Genomic DNA, 20,692 nt, shown 5'->3' on the forward strand with positions numbered 1-20,692 from the left:
GACAACAGAAAGAAATAAAAGGCATCTAAATTGGCAAAGAAGAAATCAAACTTTTACTCTTCTCAGATGATATGATGCTCTATGTAGAAAACCCAAAAGACTCAGACAAAAAACTGCTAGAACTGATAAAGGAATTCAGCAGAGTTGCAGGATATAAAATCAATGCACCGAAGTCAGCTGCATGTCTACACTAACAACGAAGCAGCAGCAAGAGAAATCAAGGAACTGATCCCATTTACAACTGCTCCAAAAACCAGAAGATGCCTGGGAAAACCTAACCAGAGAGGTAAAGGCTCTGTGTGAAAAACAGAATACTTACAAAAGAAATTGAGGAAGACATATAGAAATGGAAAAATGTTCCATGCTCATGGACTGGAAGAACAACGACTGTTAAAATGTCTGTGCTACCCGAAGCAGTCTGCACATCCAGTGCAATCCCTGTCAGAGTACCATCAGCATTTTTCACAGAGCTGGAACAAACAGCCCTAAAATTTGTATGGAACCACAAAAGACCCCAAATAGCTAAAGGAACACTGGGGGAAAAAAAAACCAGGAAAAAAAACAAAAACTCACACACCAAAAACTCACCTAGAACTGGAGGCATCACAATTCCAGGCTTTAAGCTCTATTACAAAGCTGTCATCATCAAGACAGCATGGTTCTGGCACAAAAACAGACACATAGATCAGTGGAACAGAACGGAGAGCCCAGAAATGGACCCTCAACTCTACAGTCAACTAATCTTTGACAAAGGAGGAAAGAATACCCAACGGAAAAAAGTCTCTTCAACAAGTGATGGTCGGAAAACTGGACAGTCACATGCAGAAGAATGAAACTGGACCATTTCCTTACACTACACACAAAAATAAAATGGATGAAAGACCTTAATGTAAGAGAGGAATCCATCAAAGTCAAAGAGGAGAACACAGGCAGCAACTTCTGTGACCTCGGCTGCAGCAACTTCTTGCTAGACACATCTCCAAAGACAAGGGAAACAAAAGCGAGAATAAACTATTGGGACTTCAAGACCAAAAGCTCTTGCAAAGCAAAGGAAAATAGTCAACAAAACTAAAAGAAGCAGAAGCAGAAGAAGATATTTGCAAATGCCTTATCAGATAAAGGGCTAGTATCCAAAATCTATAAAGAACTTATCAAACTCAACACTCAGAAAACAAAAAAATTTAGCCAAGAAATGGTCAGAAGACATACAAATGGCCAACAGACACATGAAAAAGTGCTCAATATCACTTGGCATCAGGGAAATACAAAAACAAAAATAAAAACCACCTCACACCAGTCAGAATGGCTAAAATTAACAAGTCAGGAAACAAGAGAGGTTGGCGAGGATGCAGAGAAAGGGGAACCTTCTTACGCTGTTGGTGGGAATGCAAGCTGGTGCAGCCAGTCTGGAAAACAGCATGGAGGTTCCCCAAAAAGTTAAAAATAGAGCTGCCCTACGACCCAGCAATTGCACTACTGGGTATTTACCCAAAGGATACGAACGTAGTGCTCCAAAGGGGCACATGCCCCCCAGTGTTATAGCAAAGATGTCCACAATAGCCAAACTGTGGAAGGAGCCGAGATGTCCATTGACAGACGAATGGATAAAGAAGATGTGTGTACACTCACACAGACACGGAATACATAAACACAGTGGAGTATTACTCAGCAATTAAAAAGAGTTAAATCTTGCTGTTTGCAATGATGTGGATGGAATTAGAGGGTATTCTGCTAAGCAAAGTAAGTCCGAGAAAGACAAATACCATATGATTTCACTCACGCAGAATTTCAGAAACAAAATAGATGAACACAGGGGACGGGAAGGAAGGATAAAAGAAGATAAAGACAGGGAGGCAAACCACCCTTAACTCTAGAACAAACCGAGGGCTGCTGGAGGGGAGGTGGTGGGGCAGGACGGGGTGACGGGCATGAAGCCTTGAGGGCACATGAGGGAACCAGCACGGGGTGTGATCTGCACCTGACGAGTCACTGACTTCTACCCCTGAACAGTAACACAATATATGTAAATGAAATTGAGCTTAGGGAATAAAAAAAAAAAAGAAGTTCCATTTCCATTTTGTGGAAAATCAACCACAGAAAATTTTATAAAGACCCTACAAAATCTTTCAAGGGTAAGCTCCCCATCTCAGTGAAAATTCCATGGGAATAAGGTTTGAAAGTAGGACTGGCGATCACCCAGGGAAGAACAAGCACACATAAGATCACGGCACTGAAGCCAGAAAGACGAACGCAGGGGCAGAGACCTGTGGGACCGTGTCCAGTGGCCTATACACACGCGACTGAAGTCCCGGGAGGAAGGATGAGACAGAAAAAATACCTAAAGAAACAGCAATCAAAAACTTCCCAAATTAGGTGAAAAACCAACCTAGAGGATCATGGGAACGTAGCCTAGCTGGGGCAGGAGCCACACAAGGAAAAGCGGACACAGGCGCGGGGCCGCCAGTGCTGACAGCGGGGGGACGAGACAGCTTGGAACCAGAAGGAAACGCGGACTCCCCAGAGGACAGAAGGTAAACGTTTCTGCTGACTTCTGACCCCAAGCCCCGGGAGGCCAAAAGACCATGAAATGACATCTTCAATGCGTTAAAAACAACAACTGTCAATTCCACTTCCGTAAAATAGGGGAAGTGTTCTCTGAGCACAAGGATGACCTCAGGACACTGTGACACGAACCACAGTGTCACAACAGAACCGACGGCGTAATGGGGACGGGGGTGCACACAGGCTGACGGCGCCTTGGCACAGAAACTATAGATGCTGCATCCTTTTCCTCTGTATTTTGCTGAAACCAAAAATAAGGGCAGATTAAATGGCACTATATTATGTAGATAATAGATTGCGTTCAGTGACCGCAAGCGCTGGAATTCACAGCACACGTGCAATGGCAGGGTCCCGTGAGCCCGGCAGGGGGACAGGGCCGCACTAGTTCCCGGCTGCAGACAACTAGACAATGGGAAAAACGTGTGCAGGAACGGTTCTCCGACACTGGGCTATTGGCACCCCTGGGAGAAGGCCTGCAAACACAGCGAGCCCCATGCTCACAGCTCTCTCTAGATGTGACCCGGCCAGGGCGCCACACTCCCGCTGAGTTAGGGAGACAGAAACCAAAGTCTGGGGCAGACGGGACCAGGGGAATCTGCAGCCAGAAACCCAAACGGGAGGAGCTGTCCAGGACAAGAAGAGAAGGCGGAGCTGGGATCTCCTAGAGTTGTTTTTGTTTTGTTTTGTTTTTTAAGATCTTATTTATTTATTTGACAGAAATTAAGAGAGCATAAGCAAAGGGAGTGGCAGGCAGAGGGAGAAGGTGAAGCAGATTCCCTGCTGAGCAGAGAGCCTGATGTGGGGCTCGATCCCAGGACTCCAGGATCATGACCTGAGCCAAAGGCAGATGCTAAACCAACTGAGCCACCGAGGTGCCCCCTCCTAGAGTTTCTGACTGGAAACGAAGCGGGGTGTACCCACGGTGAAAGCACACCAGGCCAGGCCAAGACCCACCACGGAAGCTACTGTGTCCTGTGGAATGGAAGGTCCTCGCTAAACCACCAGGGAATCCCAGGGAGCTCCCAGAAGTAACGGGACAAAACCAGTCAAAGACGAACACTCTGACGAAGCTTAAACCCGCCCCCCATAGAAGCGTTTGGAAAGAGGAGCATCATCATCATGGGGGAAATGCGAATCGGAACCACAGTGGGATGCACCGCACACCTGTCAGAAGAGCTGGCGTCGAAAAGACAAGAGACAGTAAGTGCTGGTGAGGATGTGCAGCAAAGGGGACCCTTGTGGACCGTCGTGAGAAGGCAAGCTGGTGTCTGCACCATGGAAAACAGCATGGACTTTCCTCAAAATATGAAAACTAGAGCTACCATAGGAGCCAGTAATTTCACTGTGTGTGTGTGTGTGTGTGTGTGTGTGTTTTCTTAAGATTTTATTTATCTGAGAGAGAGAGATAGCATGAACACGAGAGGTGGGAGGGCCAGAGGGAGAAGACTCCCCACCGAACGGGGAGCCCAATGTAGGACTCGATCCTGGAACTCCAGGATCATGACCTGAGTCGAAGGCAGTTGCTTAACCAACTGAGTCACCCAGGCACCCACTCTGGGAAAAAAGCCCTGCAAATACTAATTTGAAAAGATATATGTACCCCTATGCTCGCTGCAGCAGGGCTCACAATAGCCAAGATAAGGAAGCAGCCCAAGTGTCCACTGATAGATGAACGACTGTACACACACGCGCGCGTGAGTATCAGTCATAAAATGGAATGGAATCCTGCCATTTAAATGTGGCAACGCGGAGGGACCTAGAGGGAATCAGACAAAGACAAATACTATATGGTTTCACTTCATACAGAATCTAAAAAGCAAACGAGTAACAAATATACTCATAGGTATAGAGAACAAACTGGTGCTCACCAGAGGGTAAGGGAGGGAGGAGAGAAGAGAATCAGTAAGAGGACCGAGAGGTCCAGACTCCTAGTTACAGAATAAACAAGTCACGGGGATATAGTCAATGAAACTAACTAGCTTTGTAAGGGGACAGAAGGGAACTAGACCGACTGTGCTCATCAGTTCGTAATGTACGTAAACATGGATTCACTGTGTTGCACACCTGAAACTACTATAATACTGTATGTCAATTATAAATAAAAAAACTTTGGGCTGCATATTTAGACAACTGCTTTTATAGAAATTTTGATTTAATTAGCTACTGCTAAGAGTTTTATTTTTTTAAAGACTTGTTTTAGAGAGAGCGAGCGTGTTTGCCAGGGTGAGGGTCCCAAGCAGGCTCCCCAGGGAACGCAGAGCCCCACGTGGGTGGAACCCCACAACCCTGAGATCATGGCACTTAACTGACTGAGCCACCCAGGCACCCCTTGCTGAGATCTTTAACACAGGTTTAGCTGTATTTTATCAAAATATATTCAGTTAATAGTCATGTGTGATTTTGCTAGTTCAAAAGCAGACATATGACCCTTATAAAGAAAACCAGTATTTACCTGCGTGGGTGGTATTTAAGAAATCAGATTCCTCATGTGAAATAAATATGGGATACTTACAAAATCGTTGGTTCAAGTTAATTCTGAGAGTATCTCTTATGTTTTTACTTTCCTCATTTTACATAGGAAATTAGTTATTGGGCAATATTAGCTATTACATATAAAACGAGTATTAGATTGTCTTTTACCTTTCAGATACCCAAAAGAGCATAAAAGAAAAAAATTATGCAGTTCTGTCCTTACCTACCCTTGTCAAAAACACTCCCCCCTCCCCCCACAAAAACCAAAACCAAAACCCAAACAAGCTGGTAGAATCACAAAAATCACAGTGTTCGATAAAAGGCCTTATGTGGTTCTCAAACTATGCTCTTAGCAAACAGCTGGACGAGGAACCGGGGATCAGGGAGTTCTCCCACTAAAATTAGCCAGCGGCAGTCTTTTCATAATTGGCAGAAAAATATCAAAACTGAATTTCTCTAATTTCAAGTTTTACTTCTTTAAAACCACAGAGTACATACAGCTCTTGTGAAACAGTTCGGGGGTGACTGCAGGAGGCCGCGGCCCCATGGACAGGCCTGGGAAGATAAGCTCTGGGGCCCCAGAGTGGTGTGGGGCGGGGTCGCCTTGGTCTGCGGGTCCAGCAGTCACAACACCGCGACACGCCCACAGGGCATCAAAGATCATAAATTCAGTGACTGATGTACGCTGATGTGCCCTGCGTGGTATATATTACATATTTGTACAAATCAACTCCCAGCACCCCCCACCCCCCAATACACAGAAATATACCGCTCCAATGACCCATGTAGGATTTCTGGCACTTACCATGGGTGACTTATAGTATCTATGTAGTATATTTATGAAATCTGTAATTGTTAGCATTCCTGGAACAAAGAATGATATGTTAAATATAAAACAATGAAAAATTTCATAGGATAAGCAAGCCTGGAATCTTTTCTAGAAAGCTCCTAAAACACACTTTAAACATATCAAGCACAGTTTAATATATTCTATTCTTTAGGACTCTTAGTCTGTTAATTATCTACAACAAATGGAGATAAATTTAGCTGAAATCAAACCTGACAGTAAGTACAATAGACTCAGCCACGGTATTCGGCAATTCAGTGGTGGGGAACTGATCAATACAAAACCTCACAGGAGACTTGCAGTGACATGTAAATATTTTAAAATACTTTAAGGTAAGGTAAGATAAGGTAAGGTATTCCAAAAGCTTTAGACACAGGACACTTCCAGGGCATGTGGATTGTTTCCTGAGAAGCATTCTCCAAATGATGGTTCTTTAAGTACTGATTTAGTGCCCAGTTATTAAGTGCCTACTGTGTGCCAGATGCCAAGACTACAAAGATGAAGAAGACAAGAAACTGTTCTTTGAGGGGATTGTCCCCTAGAGTGGGAGGCAGACACACTGATGATATTAAACCAGACGCACGCTAGCAGAGATGACATCTGCTGTCTACCATGACCTGCACGGTGGGAAATTCTCCAGCTCAGACACCGAGTTATAGGACATTTCCAATAGGATAGCAATGATTTAGCACAGGCATCGATCCTGTCTCCGTCACTTCATTCGCACGGTCCACAAGGGGTCAGCTACAGGAGCGGGGACTGCCCACTGTCACGTACACATGTGCAAAGGCGGCCCAGGTCAGGAATCTGAGCACAGCGTCCTCTGTTCCCTGGCTTCAGAGCAATCGGCAAAGGCACAGAAGCTCCTTTGGGGAGCCAGGGAGGTAATGAGTCAAAAGAAACTCGATAAATAAATAAAGATGGCAACGAGACTCAGTGGGAGCACGCAGGTGTTTTGAATTTGCTAGTGGCCCCACCTTCCCTGGACATAAAAGCCCAGAGTCCTTCAGCTTGGCAGAGTTTTCCAGACTGAATTTCAGAGCAGCATCTGTTAGGATACCTTGGGCTCTCTGCTCTTAGGCTCCCAGGCCCACACTGCTTACCTACGAAACTTTGTTTCTTACTCTCCCACAGCGGCGCTGCTCGAACACCATTGGCTACTAACGCAAAGAAGGCCTTTTTCACCTAAAGACAAACAAGAGAAACAAAAACACACTTTAAAGTCCAAACACCAGGGGGGAAATACCTCAACCCTAATATCCAGCCAGATTTTACTGGTTATCTTCAACGATAGTTCTGTAAGTTTGAGAGGCTAAAGAGTTGAATTTATCCACACTGGCAAAAATGCTTTTGTATTCTACTTAAAGCCTGGAGATTTTCTGCAATGGAAACAATGTAATTCACTTCAAAATTTTTTTTCATTGTATCTAAGAACTTTGTACACACAGAGACTTTATACAATTAAAACTGTATAAAAGAATTCAGCTTCAGTTTAATTTCTCCTATATGTGGCTATTAGTTCATTTCGAAATGCTGAAGTTATACCAAATGACCTGAAATGAAAATCTGTTTCTCATACATTCAGTAACAGAGCACACAAGCATTCTTTCTCACTTCCCGGAGGCTGAGAAGACGCGTGAGGGAGAGTAGAGCCTTGCACTCTCACATCGTCTAGAGACAAACATCCAGCATGCGCCTGGCCCTGTTTCAGGTGCACACAGATGGTGTCCCCGGGACCCCGCGGCACAGCCCATCTGGGGACTGCACCAGGCACAGCAGGCACCGGGGTTGGGGGCGTGTGTATGTGTGAGCAGCCCCAACTCAGTGCTGAAGATGACCCCCTACACGCCCAGAACAAATACACACAGGGAAGTGGTTCCCCTTTATTAAGAACCGCAGAGACATCCCAGGATCCTGGGATCAAGCCCCGCATCAGGCTCTCTGCTCAGCGGGGAGCCTGCTTCCTCCTCTCTCTGCCCACCTCTCTGCCTACTTGTGATCTCTGTCAAAAAAAAAAAAAACCTTACAAAAAAAAATCTTTATTTAAAAAACAAAACAAAACAAAACAAAACCACAGAGATGAAGATCAAAGCAAGTTGGAAGTATTACCCAGAGCTGCTAGAGGCCAACGTCATTCGGTCACAGCAGCTACCTCAAGTGCTGCCATGAAACCAGGTGGTACCATAAACCAGTAGAAAAATGCCTGAGCCACAGTGTACGTATATTGGGAATCCTAAACATTCGTGCTGTTTGCACACTCGTTCTCTCTGTTGGATTATGTAGTCATCCTGAGGATTAGGAGCAGGAATCAAAGATGGTCAGTGTGGCATTACTTCTAATATTCAAACTGGAAAAGTATCTTCCCCCAACAAAAGAAAATGTATTAAATACTGGATTGCCAGTGGGGAAAAAATATCAAATGGTAGAATTAGAAAGACCATGCTGAAGTAAAACATTATAAAGAAGGTTTATGGCAGTGAAAACATAGACTCGAAAATTGTACATTATAATTATGTAAAATATGTGTTTAAATGAAAAACATCAAAGAGAAATAAGCAAAAAATTAAGTGATATTAAGGAGCTGGGACAGTGACAGTGTGTTTCTTTGAAAAAATGTCAATGTGGCCTTTTCTACGGAAGCAGGTTCTTCTCTCTCCCACTGTATGCCAGACCCAAGCTAACTTAATAATGAAAAGAAGTTAGAGAATGACAGGAGCCCAGAGCTTCCCATCAGGCTCAGGCTCCCAACCAATTCAGCATCGGTTTATACCTCTGTTATGACACACTTTGCCTCTGCTTGGCAGGAGTTACATAGGAGCTCGGTTCCCCTACGTGAGTCCAGGTGGGCGAGGAAATCTCATTAATTGTTACACGTGGCCCAGCTCTGCCCAGCACTGTGTCCTGCAAAGTACAAGCCCATGGGGACCCCGCCTGTCTGCTGAATGAACGGCCCAGGACCGGGAAGAGGTGTAGGGCCACTCACCCCTCTGGGCCCAATCACGGGTGACGTGAGAGAGAAATAGCAACTCCACGGCATCCAGAAACGGGTCAAATACTCTTTGAGCCACAGAGTGTATCGAGAATCCTGAAAACAGTCGTGCTCGTGTAACTAACTGGCACCCAGGGATGGCGGGCCGATTTGTCAGGTTTGCTATCTTTCCCTGGGTGGTGCTCTGGGAACCCCTGACTGTGGTCCCAGAAAATATTATAAAAGAATATGTGGAGAAGTCACAGAAAAACATATTTTAGGACACATTAAATATGAGCTGAGCTTGTTTTTCTAAACTGGCTGGAGCAGCTAGGGACGGTGGGGGGGGGGAACCTTGTAACTGCAGATTACCTACGGTCTTCTCCCAAAAAATGGATTTAGTGGAGAAAACCAATTTTAAAATAGTTTATCAAGATCATCCATGACACCCTAAGTGACCGCAGCTGTTGAAAACCCATCCCAGAGGGCTGCGGGTCTGCCCCCGATGACGTGACTGCAGACGCCCGACAAAACCTGCAGGTCACCGAGAGCCCGGCGGACGCCGCGTGAGAAGGTTCGAGAAGCTGCTGTTCCCCAGAGAAGAGCAGCACGTGACTCGATTGCCACAGTCATTTCGGAACTTTTCTGTGGGGATTTTCAAGATCGTTTCAAACAGGTGAATCTCAACAGAAAGTTGGAGTCTATCAAAAGGAATCAAATCCACCCCAGGCAGGTTAAAGTGACAAAATCCCAGCTAAGCACACGTTGCAGACAAGATGCTAAGAGTCCAAGGCCAAGAGAAAATCGGCGAGCGAGAAAAGACACACGTTCGTGTTCAAAGCAGCAACAGTCCACCGACAGCCCAGCAGGCGTCCGTTTCAACTGTCCAGCACGATGACGGTTCTTCGGAAACGCACAGAACACCGTGCTTCCCAGGGCTCCGTCCCTACGAGTCTGCACCCGAAAATCTCTATTGGCTGCGAAGCGAGTATTTGAGTCTAATGGCCGGTGCAGACAGACCTAAGAAGGATGCATGGCAGGTCTGCCCGGGGGACACCCAGGCCGTGACAAGGACACCAGACGCTGACACGGTGCACGGCTTCTGTGAACTGTGCCGCAGCCGGGCAGGGTGGACAGTGGGAAAACCGCCGCCGAGGCAGCAGTCCGAGGAGCAAGAGAATGGCGAGAACGTAATGTGAAAAAGCACCGTCGTGGCCGCAAGAGAAGGCAAAGCAGCAAACACTAAAGGAAAACCCTTGGAAGTCAAATACCACCCGTGTCCTTGCGAGGGGAGAATCACTGGACCCTAGAAGCTTCTGTGCGCTCAGGTCCTTGGCTCTCTGCGCGCCTCTGCGCTGTGAGTTACAGAATGGGACAACAGGTAATGCTGTCACAGGGGACCGTGCGGGCTGAGTGGGCCTGATGGGAAGATTCGCGCCGGGGTCGGCACAGAGAGCCCAAAGAAGTCAACACTTTCATTTCCCAGCGCAGACGGACCCAGCCAGAAGCACACAGAGACGGACTGTTTTCATCTCACCCACATGCAACGCTGACACGTCCATACCTCACGGAGGGAGGCACAGTTCCGCCCTCCCAAGACTCAAGACGACACTGGGGAGTGGGTGAGACCCAGCCCCAGAGATAAGGAGCAGATGGCGGGGTCCCAGGGCCCTGTGCCAAGTGGCCCCCCTGCGGCTTCCGGTCCGGCCGCACCTCCCTGGCTCTACAACTCGGCTTTCTCCACACCACATGCATGGAGTTGAGCAACTGCAAACTCTACTTGGAAAATTCCTCCCAATGACAGAAGACACAGGGTGTTCCCAGTGACCAATGAACAGGCCAAAGGACGGCAGGCCCAATCTGGAAGCGATCTGCAGGAAAAAGCTCTCGGGGGTCTTGCTTACCTCTGAAAACTTTTCAACTGATACGCGATTTGCTCAAAGTGTTTATCAGTTTTAAAATTTACTTTTTTTTTTTTTTTAAAGATTTTATTTATTTGGCACACAGAGGTCACAAGTAGGCAGAGAGGCAGGCAGGGGGGTGGGGGAAGCAGGCTCCCCGCTGAGCAGAGAGCCCGATGCGGGGCTTGATCCCAGGACCCTGAGATCATGACCTGAGCCGAAGGCAGAGGCTTAACCCACTGAGCCATCCAGGCGCCTCTAAAATGTACCTTTTAATAGGATTTTCAAACAACTGAATGTGATAATTAGATAAGGAAAGATGACAAACTTTAAATATAGAAATGATTTTTTTAAAATAGTAAGCCCTAAGAGATTCTGCCGTCTCCGGGCAAGTGGAACATCTATGCTCCAAACAATGGAAATGTGGTTCCTTGGCCGCTTCAATGTTCTCCGTATAGTTTCACCCCGATTTTCAGTAATTAAACTGATTGTGGGGCTTTTAAAATCAACACTGATGAACAGCTAAAGCTCTGGAAAACTATCTAACTTGGTTTCTTACTGTTTACCTCAGAGCTTGCCCGGTGGCTTAAACACCCCGGAGGCCTCTCTCTCGTGTCTGCTGGCTCTCCTGGAGCTGCGTGAGGAGGGGGCCGGCCTCGTGGGCGAGGGAGCCCACACCTCCTGGCTCCAGCCCAGCGGACACTGAACTGGTCTGCGCTTTTTTTTTTTTTTTTTTTTTTTTTTGGCACTTCTATGCCCCAAAGTTCCTTCTACCTCAAGCGCACCTACCTTCAACTCTACCTATGACAACCTGGTTGGCCTTTACCTTCTAACTCCACAACCTAAGCTGCCCCATCAGTCCCGTCAAGGTTGGCACTCCTTCCCTCCTCCCACTGTGCCTCATTCAGCCCCTTTCGGGTACTTCTGCAGTCTCCCTGTGTCTCCTTAGGCTTAAAAATGGCAGAGCAAACACACTTCCAACACGTTTTCCTCCTGAAAAGCTCTCTCGAAACTTCAGGGAATAGAAGCTGGAAATGGGATGAACCAGGAGGTTTGCGGGGCAGAAGCAGGTGGAGGAAGGTTAATGAGTGACAGAGCCTTGCTGGGGAGGGGCAGGGTGGGGAGAGAAGCAGACCAACCTCTCCCTGCACACGGAAGACCCAAGACTGGAGGCCCTGGCGGGGGTGGGGACGGGGCCAGAGGGGAACAGGAAGCCTGGTGTAGATCGGGGAATGGCCATAGCCACCCGCCACGCCACTACCACTATCACCACCGAGGATCATTTTCTGGAGAACCGGCCCTGCAAATATGATGCACAGATATGAGCACTGGGAGCTGCCGGTGAAACCGACCAGTGATGCTGGGCAAGAACCGTCCCCCCCCACCCATGCATGTCCCTGCTGCCCGCCCTTCGGTCCCAACAGGCAGCCTAGACTCACAGCTGCTTGAGGAGACCTGGAGCGCAAAGCCACAGACGCTCCCATTGTGGGCACATCTTCCCCAGAGGGAAATGGAATCAAAACTTCCCAGGGGTAGAATCAAAGACAGAGAGAGAAAGAGGCAGGACAAGAATATTAAAGGATGACTTCAGGGAGCCCAAGACCTGCAAGCTGAAGTCTCAGAGGAAAAACGGTAGGAAGAAAATCACCGAAGACAAGCGCTCCAGGTTCCGGGGGCGCACCGTGGGCCAGCACGAGGAACACAAAGACCATAAGGAGGCCTGCTGGTCTGGAATTCTGGAGCACCAGAGAGAAAGGGAAAATCCCAATACTTTTAGAGGCGAAAACTCATATAAAGAGGACACAACCCATTTCTCTTTAATACTTGCATCCAAAAGCAGTGGAAGGACGCTTTCAAATTTCTAAATAAAGATGATTTTCATTATGGAATGCTATACCCAGCAGTCTATACGGTGAGTCTGAAAGATAAACAAATACTTAATATTTCACATGATGACCTCCGTGCATCTGTCCGTGGGAAGCGCTGGGGTTAAGTATGACCCCGCAGCATTCGTCTGTGGGAGCCCTCACTCCCAGGACTGACGGTGTCAGGAGGTAGGGCCTTTCGGAGGTGAGTTTAGATGAGGTCACGCGGGTGGGGACCCCACGATGGGCTTAGTGGCAGGGCTCTGCCCTGTGAGGATGGGGAGAAGGCAGCAGTCTGCCAGCCGGAAGGGAGCCCTCCTGGGGAACTTCACTGACCACCGTCTCCATCGCGGACTTACAGCCTCCCCAGCTGCGAGCGGTCAGGCCCTGCTGCCGGAGCCCCCGCTGTGCTGGTGTGTGACCGCAGCCCAAGTGGGCTAAGACAGTAGCTACAGAAGAATGTGCTCCACCCTGCGAAAGGGAATAGACCAAAGAAGCAGAAAGCATGTGTTCAAAAGTCAGGTGTTGCAATGAAGGAGGAAGTTGAGGATGAGGTGTTTCCCGGCCTCGGCCTCGGGAGACAGGGGTGAGCAGGACGGGGAGTGACAGCCGGAGCAGGAAGACCCAGGACCCAGAGGGAGTGGCTCCAGGGGGAGCTGAAGACACGTCCGACAGGTCTGACCACACAGAAAATCCCATCAAGAAGTCAGAAGTTGTGGAAAGGCGTAGATGGTCCAACTAAGAAGGGGAGCGCTCGCAAGTCCGGAATAACACTGAACGGTAGGACGAAGGACACGGGAGCGTGATTAGTCTCCGCTGGGCTCCGCGGACTGGATAAAACGGACCCAGTCCAAACAATGACATCTCGCCAGGAAGGAATTCACCGCCCCTCGAGACCTGGCGATGCTGGGAAGATGAGGGCAGGGAGGAGACCACACAAGGGGCAGGACCCCCCCATCCACCCGGCCTGGAAGCGATGTAATGTGGCTGTCCAGTCTAGACTGCGTCGCTGAACTGGTTGCTTCTGGGCAGCATGACAAGGATGTGACAACAGGGACAGAGGCCGCTGTGTTTGACTGTAAGCGTTTCATACTGCTTGATGCGCAGAACTGCTCCTATCTCCTTCTTTGAAAACCCACACACGGGTCCCCAGTGTGCTCCTGTGGGGGTCAGCCCGCGCGCTCCCCAGTTAGCGCAGGCGTGCGGAGGGCAGGGCCACGGCGTCTTCACCACCCCACTCTTCACATAGTGCTCGGCCCCCAGTTTTGTTCTTTTCTGGAACACTCATATGCTAACATGTCCTCGTTCTGCATACCGTCTGCTTACTCACTGGTCCCAAAACAGGTTAGCTTGTTAAGGAATCTTTCTGTATCTTATTCTTGGCTATCTCCGGTTTCAAGTCCTCTGTGAAGTCGATGATGCCATCCAAGTCAGTACTACTGAAGTCACCGTCCCAGATACTGATGAGCCGAGGGTACAAGAGTCCTGTTTCTTAGCTTGGGTTCCCCAGCAGGCAGAGCCTGGCCTGCACATCCTTTACTGGGAACGTGACCCGAGGAGCAGGTGTGCAGGATGGGCGTGAAACGGGCTAGTGGATGAGCCCGTGTGCCGATGGGCGGCTGACATGGCCACAAGCACAGGCAGACGGACTCAGTCTTGCTGGCGTCTTCTGGGGACTGTCACTCTGAGGGTGGAAGGCAGAGGCGTCTCTCCCCTGGTGTCTGTCCCCCACTGGTAAGGAGACTGGGGGTATGCTGGCAGGCCTGGGCTGAGGTGCCACCCCATGGTACCTGTGTGACTAGAGAGGTGGCTGGAGTCACAGGTGACGTAAGTGGATTTTAAAAGGACGCAGTGGACACGGTGCTCTGCGCTGAGATGTCATCAACGTCCTTCTGAGGCCCAGACCGAGCTATGAACTCGTTCACCGAGCAGACAGCCCGCACTCCCGCGCCGGCTCCGTCAGCTGTCTAGCTGAAACTGAGACATGCCTGTCCTGTTTTACCTCAGCTGCGGAACTATCCAGAAAGGAAATCGGGCTCGACTTCTGTGACTTTGTCAATTCATGGTAGGTTCCCAGAAATGACTTCTTTGACTTTCACTAATCATTCATTCACATATCTTACCTGGGACGGGCACCACATTCCACAGCCACAGGATTTTTTTTTTTCTTTTTTGAATCTGTTTTCTTTCATCTCTAGCCTGGGCCCCAGAACACTTTTCACAATTCCCGTGATATCACCAGCAGCTTGGCGATCTGCTTTCCAAGGCCCTTCATTACACTGGAATGTGATTCATCTGGGTCAGAAAGCAAACCGGTTCAGTGGCGCCCTCCCAGAATCTCTACACCCAGCTCAGGCTTCAGTTTCCTCTACTCGCCATCTACTGTACTTTTTCCACTTCCACCATTTTCCTTGATAGGGGAGGAAGTACAAGAAAAGTTGAGGCGTTTTATTTTTTCTTTATTTTTCTTTCTTTGCACCTGCAGCATGGGTCCCTCTCCTTCCTGTTGCTTTTATTTATTTTTACTTCCTTTTCTGAGGGTGGGGGGAGGGGCACAGGGAAGGGACAGAATCTCAGCAGGTTAAACGCGCAGAGCCCGACGCAGGGCTCGATCTCATGGCCAGAATGGAAATCAAAGGTCGGTCACTTAACCCATGGAGCCACCCAGGCACACCGCCCGCCCCTTGCTTTTAAAATAAGCAAGCCATGCACCCTCTCCACTTGTGGACCTCAATTCGAGTCCCAACTTACGCCCACCCTGGGCGGCCCCCCTGCTCATGCCCCCCCCCCCCCAGCTTGCTTTAATGCTGTGCTCTTATTTTCTGCGTCTTCTAAGAACTCAGGCTTACCACACAGCCACTTACTCGGCTGCTGGCCATTTTCCCTCCATTTGCTCTCACATTTTATTAATAGTTACACTGACTGAAATAGCTGAGCGGCAAAATACAGTAGTGACAGGTCATAACGGAAGAGCACACATGTGTTCACACGTCTGTGCTGACACGAAGGAACACACAGCGGGAGGCAAGGGACCGCGTCCCTGCAGAGGCGCCCCCCCAACCCCCCCGAGCGAGCGTGCTCTCGGGCCGGGCCACAGCCCCGCACACATCATGTGTCCAGTGACTTCGAGGACGACAGCACAGACGTGGAGAAACCTGAAGATGACCGCGGCCACCAGGTGACCCGTGTTACGGTGCACAGAGCTGAGACTTGCTAAGTGTAAGCACCCTTGGTGGGACAGGATGAAAGGGCACCCCATCTTGTGGCCTCCCTTCTAAAACCCAGAATCCCAGACTTAGGGTGAGAAAAACAGCAGGCAAATCCCAACAGCGGGGTCTCCTGCAGAACACCTGCCCAGTGCTCCCTAGAGCCGGTAAGGCCACAGGAGCAAGGGAACCCCGAAACACCACCACGGCCCAGAGGAGCCCAAGGAGACGCGCTGACCCGATGTCATGGGAGAGCCCAGGGGGGATCCTCGGACAGGAAAATGACATCAGGTAAATCTGAACGAACTTGGGCTTTAGGGGACAATCATGGATCAGTACTGGTTTGCGAACTGTGACAAGCGTCTGCCACCCTGATGGGAGATGGCAGGGATGAGGGAACCGTGGCTGGGGTACTCGGGAAGTCCAGACACACTTCACAGCTTTTCTACAAATCTAAAACTACTCTCGAATAAACATTCTACTAGAAATTTTAACTGTTGGTAGAGTATTGCTAAAAAGTCATATTGCCGTTGTGAGGGAATTCTTAATGCTCCCCCTGCACCTCAATCTTGGGAAGTTTTATTTATTTCTGAGCCTCTCATCACTCCTGGGGTGTCACCATTTAGAATCTGAGAGCATCAAATCCTATCTTTCTGTGAACGACCAGGCTTCTCTGGAAGAGCTGGGACATGTCCTCCTTCTCCCCTGGGCCATGTAAGAAGCTGTTGTCTCTTGGCTCCAGAGCAGAAAGGTCTGGCCTGTGACTGTCTCTGGACCAGCCGTGGATTACCGTCAACTCAATCGCATGGTGACTAATTGTGGTGATTCTTCCTGACGTGGCATCCTGGGGGACCTGCCACGGCTACCCGGACGCATACTTTCTTGCCACAGCATCCCAGGAGGACCCCCAGCGGCAGTCTGCTTGGACCTGGCACGGGCCCCCCCACGTGCCTGGAGGCTATGCTGCCCGCCGGCCCTCTGCCTTCAAGCATCTGCAGGGGCGTGCATCCTTCCGGAGTCTGCGTGCTGCCCGGGTCCACTGCGCCGAGGATGTGGTGCTGAGTGGACCAGCGGACAAGAAGAAGCAACACTCCAGACGATGCTCCCGTGGGCCGTAAGGAAATCAGAGGGTGAGTTCCCCGGGTGAGGGGACGCTGGGGCACTCGCAGCCCCTGCAAGGGACATTCAGGTTGTTGCTCTGCACACACCCGCCGGGCACACATCGCAGGGAGAGGTCTTTTGGAAGCAACAGGCACCAAGAAGCGGCTACGTTGACACATTCACTGAGTGGCCCCATAAATGCTGTTCTCAGGGTGACCAGAGCAAGGGAAGGCCCGGTAACCAGTCCAGGCTCCTCGTCCACACGAGGGATCCGTACGAAGCCCCATCAGACGCCAGCAGGAGACCCCGAGGGCACACGTTCGGGGCTGAGAAGAGCAGCAGGAAACCACGCCTTCTTGTGTGGACAGTTCCCATCCCTCTGAGAAGCAACTCCCGGCTTGTTCCCGGGCCTGGGACAGACGGAACGATGGACCGTGAGTGGCCGTGCAGCCGTGCGTCCTGCACTCCCACGGAGAACGGGCTCCTCTGACCGTCAAGCAGCAGGGTTAGCGGCGGTCGGCAAGTGGCGGCGGCGTGTCAGGGATGGAGCTGCCTCCTCTTGCTCATTCCTCGACCACGGGCTGGCGGGGGGGCACCCCACGGACCGCTGCTGTCGAGGGAAAACCTGGCTGGCCTTACAGACCGGCCGGTCCCAGGTGGTGGCACAGCTGCGCCCCTCCTGCTCCACGTGGAGCGGCCCCAGGACCCCACGTGGGCAGCGCCGCCCGTGGGCAGGACCACAGGCAGTGTGTCTGGCTTCCACACCGTCGGGATGGAGATGGATGCTGGTCCGCAGCGAATTCCAGTATGAAACGGGCATTTTGCCGAACCCGACCACGGAGAGTCGAGCTGGCCTCTCAGAGCCAGAAGCTGGAGGCTGAACGGGTCTGAAACTCTTCTTTTCCCTCGTCTGGGGGAGCTGTTCACCCCACTCTTCTCGCGTCTGTGCTCGTCTCCCAGGTCTGGGCGCATCTAGGACTTAGGGCTCCGGCGCTCTGTGCCCTCACAGTAACGTGCTCATGTACTTGTCTTCTTCTGCGACTTTTGCTTTTTTACTTAAAAACCTATTCTTGACAAACACTTCTTCCGTTCCTCTTCATGGCGACATGGTATTATTCCGGGAGATGCTACACCAGGATTTACTGAACCAGTCTCTCTGGATGTGTGGGCTGCTTCTGGTCGCCTGCCATCCCTTTGTGGTGTTCTCTACGCTTTCTCTGCCCTCGAGATGTAGCAACGGCTACTACTGCAGCCTGCGTCTAGAAAATACTCTACTCACACCTTTCGAATGCATGTTTAACTCTGCTCTACCCACGACACGCCCCCGCCCCCTATTTCCCTGGTGACAAGGTTTGGCTCCTTCGATGCCGAGAGCCTCCCAGGAACTGTGACCACCAGGCGGGGAGGCGCACACAGCTTATTAACTCGGGAAGTGACATTACTGGATCGGTGACCTCTGACCACCCACAAAAATAGCGCATTTCTCATGTATCACCCACTTGAGGTAAATTTTAAATTTAGGGCAAAAGAAAAGCTGAGTAGGAGTAAAAGAAGACACAGGTCTTACTAGCCGTCACTGACCTTTCTGTTGGTGGGAAACCTGCGATCAGGAGAACAAGTAACAAGCCTTTTGGGGAAGGGAACAAAGGTGCAGTGGGCTGTTCAGGTAGTTCTGTACTTTGGGAAGTGAGATTTTCTAGCTCTTTTACTATTGAAATCTAGGGTTACGGTTGTAAAGACTGGCTTTCCCGAAGTTACTGTCGGTCACATTCCCTACAGAGCAGTCTATTGGATGTTTTCCTATCCTCATGGTGTCAAAGAATCAGACTCTTAGGGGTTTAGAAGAAACCTGGAAGCTTACCTGGCCTGACGTGAGTTTAGCTAAGTCACAGGATATAAGGTCAATTTACAAAAATCAGTCGTATTTCTGTACGATGACCAAAAAAAGTTGGCCAATGAAATGAAACCAGAACAAAGCTGTTTCCCCATCCTGAGCATCCCGTGTGGCCTGCACGAGATACAGGCCTGCACGAGCCCAGGTGTCCTCTGCAGAGCCCCAGGGGCAAGTTGCTGGAGGGACCACAGACCAGGCTGGGGCGGGGAAGGGGACAGGCCCCAGAGGGAGGGGCAGAGCTGGCCAAGTGTTGGCACCTCTCTCCCAGGACAGGCCTGGACGAAGGGAGAAGCTAGGGTGAGCTCACAAAGGTACCCCGACCTGCCATGCTCTTCTGAGGGGCCAGCTGAGGCCACCCTGGCAGGGCTCCGGCCTCTATGGGTCGCCCCCAAGTCCTGCAGGGGGTCCCTTGGGAGCACACCTTAATAAAGCACCGACGGCCCATGACTCCTGGCTCAGCGGCTGCTCTGGGAGCACAACTGAGGCTCCTGCTTCGTGATGACTCACGCACAGCTACGGACACTAGACACCTGCACATGTGTGTATACTTCCTATGCTGGGCGGAACCTGGTCTTTGCAGTGAATACATCGTTTAGGACTTTCCATATAGGACTGTACATCATGGGGGCATAAAATTAGCTGCAATAAGCACATTTTTCATACTAAAATGATAAGGTTCAATTTCTTCCGCTAAAAGAGATCAACAAAGTTGCTTCTCAAGAGCTCCTCTATCTCAGTAATTTTTTTCTTTTTAACCAGTACTATTTCAAATTAATTTATTACATATTCTACTAAATAAATAAGAGAAAAATATCAGGATACCCTGGCGGAGGTGGTGTGGGTTCACGGCTAATGACTCAGGCTCTGACACATAGGACAGACCCTCTGTGGATTAAGTTACTAAATTCTTCAATCTGTGGACTGAACTTTGTGACTTAAGCTCCCTGACTCTAGAACCAGTTTCCTTATCTGGAGAAAGTGGACGGTGACAGATGTTCCTTCCACGGCTGCCATGGGGATGGAGAACACAGACAAAAAGCTCAGAGTGACACCTGGCGCATCCGCTGGTTTGTGGGACATAAACTCCCCTAAGAAGAGTCAGGTGACAGCGTGACAGCAGTCTGTGAAAACTGCAACTTACTTGTAACGTAGTATCAAAGACCACAAGCTTTGAACTGGTGGGAACGATGTCGTAACACTTGTGTGACCTCATGAAGCGCGTGTAAACACCACTTTCTGAGTCTTCTGCTAAAAGGAAAGAAAAAAGGCAAATATCAGAAACAATGAAGGACCTGCTATCAGCTGGTGAGCGCGTATGAAAACCCATGGCCGACAGCCTACCGACACGGTGACAGGCTTTCCCCGTAAGAGCGAGAAGGCACTGTGTTCGTGCGTGTGGACCCCATCCACCACCGAGCCGGAGGTCCTCGCCCAGAGAGCACGGCAAGGAGAGGAACAAAGATTCTCTCAAAACAGACTGGAAAGAAGGAAGCAGAACTTTTTCTATTGGCAGACATAGATGATTTTTTACATAGAAGATACCAAAGAATCGACAAAAAGCTCCCAGATGTGAGAAGAATTGAGTTGAGCAAGGTCACAGAATGCAGCATTACTAAAAACAAAGAAACACATAACTTACAAAGAAACGCTTCATCTACCCGAATGTGAAATGAAAATATGAATCTACTCAAGGAGATAAAGCACCCAAAACGGTAAGTCTGTGAACAAATGCACAGATTCTTTAAATCTCTGTAACAGTAGCGGACAGTTGGCAACAGGATGGCGAGGACTTGTGGGGGTCCAGCATCGTCACGAGCCAATAGCGCACCACCCCCGTGCAGCCCATCCTGCAGAAACCTGGGTTTCCTCTTCATCA

The 20,692-nt window shown here is 49.7% G+C and overlaps 1 protein-coding gene across 9 annotated transcripts in view; it reads right to left on the reverse strand.

Annotated features, from left to right (window-relative positions):
- Nucleotides 1-20,692, reverse strand: part of PRKAG2 (protein kinase AMP-activated non-catalytic subunit gamma 2) — a 245,503-nt gene that overhangs the window by 17,786 nt on the left and 207,025 nt on the right. For 5 of the 9 annotated variants that reach the window (XM_059172299.1, XM_059172301.1, XM_059172302.1 and 2 more), the window contains 3 exons: nt 19,958-20,064; nt 6,985-7,066; nt 5,840-5,898 (listed from right to left, as the gene is read on the reverse strand). In XM_059172299.1, the coding sequence (XP_059028282.1) occupies nt 5,840-5,898; nt 6,985-7,066; nt 19,958-20,064 (248 nt within the window). The remainder of the gene's footprint in view (nt 1-5,839; nt 5,899-6,984; nt 7,067-19,957; nt 20,065-20,692) is intronic. The other 4 variants (XM_059172300.1, XM_059172308.1, XM_059172307.1 and 1 more) reach the window with 1 other exon arrangement.

The sequence above is a fragment of the Mustela lutreola genome, chromosome 4 (genome assembly GCF_030435805.1).
Source record: "Mustela lutreola isolate mMusLut2 chromosome 4, mMusLut2.pri, whole genome shotgun sequence".
Taxonomy (NCBI): domain Eukaryota; kingdom Metazoa; phylum Chordata; class Mammalia; order Carnivora; family Mustelidae; genus Mustela; species Mustela lutreola.